Source organism: Eublepharis macularius, chromosome 8 (genome assembly GCF_028583425.1).
Source record: "Eublepharis macularius isolate TG4126 chromosome 8, MPM_Emac_v1.0, whole genome shotgun sequence".
Taxonomy (NCBI): Eukaryota; Metazoa; Chordata; class Lepidosauria; order Squamata; family Eublepharidae; genus Eublepharis; species Eublepharis macularius.
Window position 1 is genome coordinate 81566266 of NC_072797.1, and position 10260 is coordinate 81576525.

The 10260-nt window shown below is 45.4% G+C and overlaps 1 protein-coding gene across 1 annotated transcript in view; it reads left to right on the plus strand.

Annotated features, from left to right (window-relative positions):
- Positions 1-8221, plus strand: part of SLC27A6 (solute carrier family 27 member 6) — a 73471-nt gene extending 65250 nt beyond the window's left edge. The window contains exon 10 of the mRNA XM_054986921.1: positions 6359-8221. Within this exon, the coding sequence (XP_054842896.1) occupies positions 6359-6535 (177 nt within the window). The 3' untranslated portion in view covers positions 6536-8221. The remainder of the gene's footprint in view (positions 1-6358) is intronic.
- The last annotated feature ends 2039 nt before the right edge of the window (positions 8222-10260 follow it).

Below are 10260 nucleotides of genomic sequence, written 5' to 3' on the forward strand. Positions count from 1 at the left end.
TACCCTGTTTAATGGCTTGCAATTCTGTTCAGGCCCTGGTTTCCTCTAAGGGGTCTTCATATTGCGCTCGAATAGCATCCACCAACCCCTGGAGAGTATTGAGTTCTGGGGCCCCGATATTATAGAGTCCTACATACCAGTCCGCTGCTTTGCCTTGTAAGCGGGATCCGAGATGTTCAATTTGACTGGCCTCGCTGCCGAAGAGGTGTCCCCACCGGTTGAAGAATTGCACGACTTGCACTAGGAAAAATCCCAGTTTGGAGGGATCCCCATCAAAAGTAGCTTCCAGTTTCACCCAACCCATCGGGAGGTCTTGCCTCGGAGTCGGTGCTGGGTAGAAGTCTGTCGGAAGCATCAATGGCACTTGAGGTATGGGGGGACCCGGTTGTGGTAGCGGTGCTGGTTGCGCTGGCGGCGGCATCACCGGTTGAGCCGGGGGTAACGGCCTCGGCTGGGCTAGCGGTGGTGCTCTCGGCTGGGCTGGCGGTGGTGCTCTCGGCTGGGCCGGTGGCTGCAGTCGTGGTCGGGCAGGCGGCTGCAATCTCGGTCTGGCTGGTGGCAATACAGGAGGTGCTGGCAGTAGCGGTTGAGGTGGAGGTGGCCGGTGCGGCTGAGTAATGACCGGCCGCTGAGGGACGGGTTGGTGGGGTCGTAGTGGTGTAGGCCCCACCGGTTGGTTCGGAGGTGGTATTACGGGCTGCTCAAGTGGCAAACGTATCGGTTGCTGCGAAGGAGTTAGTTGCGGTCGAAGCGGAAGGGGCCGCAGCGGCGAAGGCCTGATGGGTGGTGGGCTGTGCGGGCTTACCCCTCTCGGCGTCGTGTTTCTAGGACGCAAAGGCTGAGCTTGTGGCGTCGGGGCGCTCGGGGTCTGTTGGATGGGAACCACTTCTAGCGGCCGTTCCTCCTCTGAAGGGGCCGGGGGCTCTTCCGTCTGATCCGGCCGAACTGTCGTTGGAGAAGCGGGAGGGGGTATCACCGTCGTTTCGGTTGGACGGGTTGGCCCTTCTTCCTCCTCTCTAGGCTCCTCCGCTGGAGTCTCCTTGGGAGATGGATCCCCGTCCGATTTTGGGGTTTCCGTTGGAGTCTCTCCAGGTGCCTCAGCTGGAGTATCCCCGCCCGGCGGAGTTTCGTCTATCCTAGGGAGTTCCGCGGGCGATTCTCCCGGTTCTCCCGGATAGTATTCCTCCTCTCCCGAAGGTAGCGGCTGCTGCGGGGCGTCCTCCACTGGATAGGACATGACACTTTGGAGGGTGGCGATTTGTACCGCCATTTCTTCAGGTGAGATTCTCTCCCCTGCCCCCATCGCTGAGATTAGGTGAATGGCATGAGCCAAACTTTCCTCCATATCAATCAGCCTAGCCTCCAACTGTTGCATTCGGCTAGGACCCGGTTGCCCCATCACGGAACCTCCCTCGGTTGTACTCACCGGGGAAAACGGTCCCCAAGGCGGAGGGTCTCCTTGATCGACTCGTGATCTCGCTGCTAGAATTCCTTTGGCTAGACCCGTCACTGCCGATATGCCGGAATCTACAGCATGGGTGCGACTTTGCATTTGCACCCAACTTTGTTCAGGAACTTCCGTTGGCTCTTTCCAAGGGACAAGTTCCAAATAATCCCAACTCAGGGCGCCGCGGCGAGATGTGTTCCCGTCCGTCTGTTCGGCCGTCCTGTTCCAAAACAGCCACGGTTGGCTGCTATCCAGCTCAGGGACAGTCTCTAGGCTTCGGCGTCCGTTCATCGAAATTCTTGGATGAAGCCCTCCGGCCCGGCGCTCTCACGTTTCTCGGGGTCTGGCTCCCCACTCCGACGGGGTGGGTAACGAGATCAAGGGGAGAGCGGTAGCCGTCGGCCTGGTCCCCTCACTGCTGAGGTCGATGAGAGGCGATGTAGACGTCGAAGCTCCAGCCCCGGCTGGCACATGAGATTCTTGGGGTTGCACTGTTTGACTGTCGGGGGACGCATACGGATCAAACAAAGGATCCCTGTCCGGGACAACCTTGGATTCCGCTGGGCCCGACTCAGGCATGATTGGTAACAAAATGTCAGCTTGTGGCTAGATAAGGCGCTTCCTACAGGTTCCCTTTCAAAAGCAAACAGGAGTCCATTGATTGAACAAGGAAACTTTACTGCAGAAAAGGTCCATTATAGTCCACTGTCCTGAATAGGAGACTCAGGATGGTACATAGTCATTGTTACCAATGAAGGGCAAAGCATGAGGTACAGAGTAACAATACCCATCTGGATTTGCCTCCCCCCACAGTTCTCAAAACAACATCTTTCAGTCCCGGGAAGCTGCTCTCCTTCAAGGCCAATGCTTGGTGGAACGGTGTTAGACAAAACAGTCGCCTCCGGTGGGAATGCTGCCTGGGAACTGGTGCACCTGGGAAGAAAGCACTTAAACACTAGAAGCATTAGAAAATGGAGTCAGTACAGTTTAGATATACACTGGACCTGACACCAATTGGGCCTTGGCTTAGACCTGCTTCTGTCTTCCCTTCAGCCTGAAAATGTGTATAGAACTCAACAGGAAGGGTGCCTTTTATTTTCCCAACATCCTACAGCTAATTCCCTGATGATAGATTCCACCCAAGACCAGAATAAAGGTACTCAACATTCAGTTTAAATTGACAGGGAAGACCAAAATTAGATATAGTGGGACAAAATGTATGCCTCTGGTCTTGGCATTCCAAATGGACAGCTATGAGTGCATTATGGCCCTTTATCAATTATATCTTTGAGATGACATTACCCCTGAAGATGGTCAAACTTTTACAGCTTGAGGCATCTAAACTCTAAGCAGCAGATATCATCGACCAAACATATGGCTGATTGCTCAGATCGCAGTCTTAACATAGCCATCTCTTTGACATGTTACTCATGTTTACTTTCTGCAGCCTTATCTAATGAAACCCATTCTAGAATTGAAGCGCTCCCTTTTGAGGAAGCCAATCTTTTTAGTATTAAAACAGATGAGGTCATAGATCATATGAGGAAAAACTCATTTACAGCAAAAACATTAGAAGTTATTCCTTCTGCTCCACCATCTCAAAGGCCCAGGTCCAATTTTAGGCCCTACCATTCTAGTTACAGAGGTAGGGGATATCAGCCCTTCATCTTCCTTCCTCATATGTATTTCTCTGCACGTGGTCAGCCATCTCCTCCATCAAGAAGGTTTTCTTCCCAGAGAGAGAAGTCAAGTTCACAATCACACAAACCCTCTAAACAGAGTTTTTGAAAGTTTTTGACAACTACAGCCCAGGCTCAGGACTTCCCAGCTCAGAAAGGTCTCCCAATTCCTTTCTCACTTTGCAGAATATTTGTCAGCAGGGCTTTTTTTCAGGGGGAATGCGGGGCAACGGAGTTCCGGAACCTCTTGAAAATGGTCACATAGCTGGTGGCCCCGCCCCCTGATCTCCAGACAGAGGGGAGTTTAGATTGCCCTCTGCACCGATGGAGCAGCACGGAGGGCAATCTAAACTCCCCTCTGTCTGGAGATCAGGGGGCGGAGCCACCAGCCATCTGACCATTTTCTCCAACGGCAACCCACTGAGTTCCACCACCTCTTTTCTCAGAAAAAAAGCCCTGATTGTCAGGATCAATGGGTCTTCTCAATAGTTTCCAAAGAGTATGGCAAAGAAATCAAGACAGCCCCTCGAAATCTACCACCTTCACTCAGTCTGTCTACCCACTCCAAACAATTATTGGATTAACTCAATGTCATTCTGTGGAAAAATACCATAACAAAGGTACCTCCATATTTCAAATCAATCAGGACGTTGCTCTACCAGTATTTTTCCCATAACCCAAGGAAGACAATAAGCATGCCCCACACACACTTGACATATGCAGAGCACTTCTTTTCTACCTGGACAAGCTCTAAGGAAAAGCATAAGCCTTTTCATTTCTTGGACAGGATCTAAGGCAGGCCACAGACTTTCAGCACAATCCTTCTCCAGGTTGATTATCTCCTGCACTCATTACTGCAATGAGTTAGTATGAATCAACTGCCCTTGGTACTCAGTACTCATTCAGCTTGAGCACTGCTTGAGCTCTCACTGCTTGAGCTCCCACTGCTCTTCAACACAGTCTCTCCAGCACTGCCATCTGTAAGATAGCAACCTGGTCCTCCTCCTGTACCTTTGCAAAGCACTATTCTGTGAATGTGGATACATCAAAAGATGCAGAAGTTGAAAGAGCAGTGCTCCGATCTTGGTTCAACTAGAGCTCATTCCTCTGTTCCATATTTTGGTAAATTAACTCGCTATTTTCCCTCGTGGAACTGCACAGGTACCATGATGATGAAAACAGGATTGCACTTATATGTAACTGTTGTTCACTGAGTGATCATCTGTGCAGTCACACACCCCTCCCTCCTGCCCCACCATGAGCTCTTTTTTCTCTGCTATTATTGCTAAAGATATCTCTTTCCAAGGATCTGAGGGAGAGCCATCCCTTCCCCTTTTCACACGAGAAAAGGTGGGAATTCAGTATTGGGAGGGGGAAGAGAACGCTTTCTACTTCCTTGAAGCTTAAAATTAATCATCTTCGCTTTTGGCCTGTGCACATACAATACCCAAGTGTCACTGCATAGTTGACCACTTGATGAACAACAACAGTTACTGTGTCTGGGGGCGAGCACCCCAAGTGCCCCGGACTTGCCACAGACCCCTTACTTGCATGCCTATGGCACCCCAGTGGCGGGCACAGAGAGCCCAGGGGAGGTGATGCAGCTCCAGCCATCAGAGAGGGAGGAGGATAAGGAGCCAGCCAGAGAAGCCAGCCATACGTGTGCTGCCAAAGCAAGCCTTAAAGGGCAAGAAGCACTCATGCCTACCTGGAATGCTGATGCCCGGACAGCCGGGCTAGAAGCCCCTGCCCAAGTCCTAGGGGGAACCAGCAGCAAAGTTTACCTTGGGGAACTGACCAGAACCCAGAAGGCCTGGGTGGCTCCTCATAAGTAGAGGCAGAGGTGGCCAAGCTGCATTGCCTGGAAAGGCCCTGCCAGCCCCATACTGCAGGAAAGGATAAGGGAGCAGGGAGGAATGAGAGGAGGAACACCTGAGTCTGTCCCCAGCTGGGCTACATCTAGCCCCACCCTGCAAGAAAGGAGAGCAGGGAGAGACTGGGACGAGAAAGAGAACACATGAGGGCATACCCAGCTGGAGAGTGGCAGGGTTGGGAAAGAGCCTGGGAGGAAGGGAGGGGGAAGTTGGGAGAACCACTGTAAAAGCAGGCTCAGTAGAGCGCTCGTGGTGGGTTGTGTAGGAGTGGTGAAGGAGTGGGGAGTTTAGGAGAATAAGCAAGTGAAGAGGAGAGAGATAGGAGAGGAGGGCGAGGAGTGGAGGCAAGAAGCGGAGGCAGTAGGGATCTTAACAGGTTGAGCAGGCCTGCAAGTGGTAGAGAGGGAGCAGAGGTGATGTATACCTCCCCTCCTTCCACAGAGCGGGACCCTGTGCGGACCCTGTCAGCGTCTGGGAGCCACAGTTCAAGTACACCGGTGGCCCTACCAGAGCCCGACAAACTGATAAGTGCAACCCAGATAATTAAACTTTCATCTCCAGGTTGCTTTCAATGTGACAGGGTGAAAAAGTAAGCACAGTGCAGATACCTCTTCCTCCTCCAACTAGGGCTAAAAACAACTGGAAAGAGCATTTGTAATCAGGGAAATACCACAGTAAAACAGTAAATTCCCCTTTCACCAGCTTCAAATCATATGCCCTTTTGCAGCAAAATTACACATCAGGGGATCCAATGACAGATCTTCAATGCCAGAACAGTGGGGGGAGTGAGTATAATAATCCTCTCTCCTCCCCTATTTCATTCCTCATTCAAGATAATCTTTTCCTTTAACTGCTGTTGCTCTATAGGGAGAAAAATTCAGGAACCCATGAGCTATGCATGGCTCAAAACCCCATGCCTGCAAATCCCGAACTGTTCCAAATAGTTTCAGGTGGATAGCCTTTTTGGTCTGTAGTCAAAGAGCAAGATTTGGGTCCAGTAGCATCTTAAAGACCAACTAGATTTCCAGGGTATGAGCCTTCTAACTCTCAAAAGCTCAAACCCTAGAAATCTAGTTGGTCTTTAAGGTGCTACTGAATCCATATCTTGCTGTTCCAAATAAGATATTCAAATCCAATTTATTCAAATGCAAAAGTATGAAGTGGCACACCTCTGGCTAAGACATTGTGCAAAAGCTGAATCCACTACCATGGAAGAGTTTAGGCAGCATACCGCCATGGATTTTTTTAAAAAAAATTAATAAACTTTTTATACCATGGAATTTCTGGTAGATTTAATATTCTTTCACTCCATGTGTTCAATTTTTCTACAATAGACAAAAATTCTCTCCTTCTTGTAGGAAATAATGGAAGTTACTGGAACTTTCAAGCAACAAAAATTTCAGTTGGTGGCGGAAGGATTTAATCTATCTGCAATCAGTGACCCACTTTATTTTTTGGACAATTCAAAAAAGTCTTATGTTCTATTAACCAAAGAACTGTATGAAAAGATTTTATCTGGGCAGGTGAAACTTTAATGTCTATTTATTAACATCAGTTCATGCTAACAAAAATTTTAAGCAATATTTCTCACTGTATCAAGGTGATCGCCTGGGTAAGAGTACACAGAAATGAAATTTTATAGTCTGTATTTTGAATGATTACTTACTATAATGTTTATGTGTTTTGACCATCAGTGCATACTAATTGTTTTCTACCTCTTAGAATGTCAAATATAGTTGAATATTCTTGTAAACATTTGCTCGATATATCATCTGTCATGATTTTCATATGAATGTCATCACATGTAAGCTTCCTCATATAATCTTATGAGAGGCATAAATTATATTTAAAGAAAAGAATAACAAAGCTACAGTGTAGTCATCTTACCATTGTGTTTATTTAATATAGGCAAGTTTTTATACTGGACAAAAAAGTAACCATTTGAAATAAATGGTAATTGCTTGTAACTATTGTTTGAAAAAAATTAAATAGTTGAAAAGTAGTTCGAGAAAACTACTGATTTGAAATTTTTTTTTTGATGCAAAGAACGAAGTATTTACTTTACTGAAGCAAAGGGCCTTCTCATCTACTGTTTTTCGTGATTCTTAATGACTTACACTGCAATCCTAAACAGAGTTACTCCAGGGTCAAATCCACATTACTCATTCTAAGTCGCATGTTCCCCGCATTCCCCACGCAATCCAGAGTGCCGGTCACATTACCTCATTAAACAGACGCATTTCATTCGCATTTCTCCCGAATATGTGGTCACAGGTTTTCAACGGGAGTTTCACAGTGGCTGTGAACGGGCCAATGCGCAATTTATGCGGTTTTTTTAAAAACCACCCCCCTTCCTGTCTCTCCAGCCGTTCCGAGAGTTCCTATTGGCTGATTCAACTTGCAAGTGCTCCGTAGTCTGCAAAACTGTTTTTGACTTCATAGCATTGGATTTATTAATTATGCTGTTTCTGAATCAAATCTGGTAGTTTGAAAAATCATTTTGGGGTGAATCCATCCTCAGAACGAACTCGCGAAACTTCCTTTTTAACTGTTTTTTATTTTTTTTATTTTATATTACTGTAATATCGAAATTAAGAAATATCAAAATAATGACACTCCAAGGAAGTGAAACTTCAGTAAAATTCAGGCACTGAACTGTCCTGCATAGGAAATGCCCACGAAAGCTTCCCACATGCTTCCAAATTTCCAAAAAAGAAACGGGAGAGAGCCATCAGTGCTGTCAGTGGGGAAAAGAGAGGCATCATTATCTTCAATGATGTTTCTTTATAAGGCAAGATCGAAATAACGGAAAAGTGCGCTCAAAAAAATAAAAAAAATGGGCGGGGAAAAAAGGTCCCGCCCAAAAAAAGCGGTTTTCGAGCGGCCGTGTGACTGGAGGGACGCGCGAGAAAGACGGATTGGAAGCAGGAATGTGAACAAAGCGGAAAAAATCGCGGATTGGAGGCAAACGGAAGATATCCTATAAACATGCGGGTAATGGGTGAATGTGGATTTGACCCAGTATACATCCATTGATTTCAATTGGCTTAAACTGTTCTAACTCTGTTTAGGATTGCACGGTTAATGATTTCTGCCCTATACAGATATGTATTTTAGCCACAAGCCCTTATTTAAATTAAATTAGTTACTTGCACTAATCTGTTCCATGTCCATGTTCAGAAATGAATAAAGAAATGCTTTGATTTCATGTGTATAATAAAGATTGCTGACTCAAAGTCTGTTCATGTAAGGTATTTTTCCTAAAAACAAGCAAGCAAGCAAAGTCATATATGATGATGGTGCATATGGGTTTTTGGGTTCCATTTCGCACAATATTCTGCCAACTTTTTCAAAAGTAGGTGTAATATACTGTAATAAATAAAAGGAAACATGATAGCTATGTTTTTCTGTTGAGAGAAGGGTTGCCAAATGGCCAAGAAAAAAAAAGTCCTGTCCATTTAATAGAGGTTTAATAAGTGGAAATGAGCTTTTCAGCTTAAGCTGTTCATGTCATGGAGCCAAAAAAAATCACCTGATAATTACTGCAGATCAAACTGGTGTTAAAGGAATAGCAAGAAAGGCTGATTTAAAAGATGGCAACTCTATGAGTGGTTTCCCTCTTGTATTGCTTGACCAGTTTAACAGTACAATCCCAAGCAAAGTTGCACCCCTCTAAACCCATAGATTTAAAAGGGTGTAACTCCATTTAGAACTGCACTATTGATCTGGTAAACCAGTACAAGTAATCCAGGCCTATTGCTATTGCTGTAACGCACAGCTGTTCCTTCCTCCATTCCCAAAACACACACACATTTTTTCTAAAAAAGTTACAGTTGGTTTCTGCTAAAGTGTGTTTCTTCAGGACTGTACACCTATCTCAGTCCCCGGCCCGCCAATTATTTATTCCATTCATTTATACTATTTATAGACTTTCTCAGTGAGACTCAAGACAGATTTCATAGTGGAAGTCAATATGAAGTATGGGCCATCATAATTTAGTTTTGAATAGTTTGTGGAAAGCCAAGAGCCTTCGTAACTTCATCAGGCAGGCCATACCATAAGAGGGCACCAAAACAGAGAATGGGGGGGGGGGAGTTGTTGATTTTACCCATTTGCAGGGCAAAATTAAAGTGAAGCATTAAAGAAGGGATGAGTTTTATATCTGGTATAATATATATCCACAATTTGTTCATGTATTAAATGGAAATCAATCAGATTATTTTCTAGAATTCAGTACTAGCCATAATGGAATAAATTGGGGGGATCCGTTCCATCTGCATCTTTGGAAACTGCAGAATCACTGCATAATTGCAAATGGTTGAATAAATATGGGCATAACTCTGCCAAACCTTCAAGTCACAGTGATTTCCAATAGGCAAGCCCATGCCAGAATCCCTTTCATTTAAACCAACTGACTTAAAAATGATTTGGAATGAATCATGAATCATAAAATGTATATTTTAGGATTTTAAAAAAAATAACACCAAGAGGATTTTAAAAAGTCACAATATATATGTTAATTCATAACTAAAATGAAAAATAATTTAGAGAGCAATCCTAAGCAAATCTAGTTGGATTTGCTGATTTGCAGATGCACGTCTGCAAAGAGAAAAAGTAAGACATTCAGGTAGGAGAAAGGACCAAAAAGTATAGCTGCATTTCAGAGAAAGGATCAGAGCAGCGTACATGTATTCTGTTATGAACATGTTTGCACCCCTCATGCCAGCAATTTTTATACACAGCTTACTACAGGAAGAACTGTGAAGGGGAAAGTAGCACAGAGTACGTTGTTGCTGTCAGTGTTGATAGTCTAAACCCAGGTCTGATTAGATTTGACTGGGAGGTCTCCATCCTCAGTGTTGTTTTAAAGAACATACAGAGCAACTGGCATTTGATTGTAGAAACAAAAAACACATCGTGGAATCGGTATTTTTTTTCCCTGAAGCTCTTAGATTTGTCGGATAAGATTTCTCTTTGTGTGAGAATCCTCCTTTCCCCCATTTGTGACTGTCAGTTCATTGCATTGGGAATGGCCCTTTAATGGAGGCTGAGGTCACAAGATGAGGCAGAGCGTTTCCACAGGAATAGGATTAGGTGCTAGGATGAGCAAGGAAGAAACTATTACCTCTTGATTTCAAGCTAGGGAAAGACTTCCTTGACGGCTGTTTTACAAATGATGTCTTTCTGACACAGGATTATATTAGGATGGATAAATGTGAAGACCATGCATGTGCCTTCCCAACATACACGATGGGCTGCT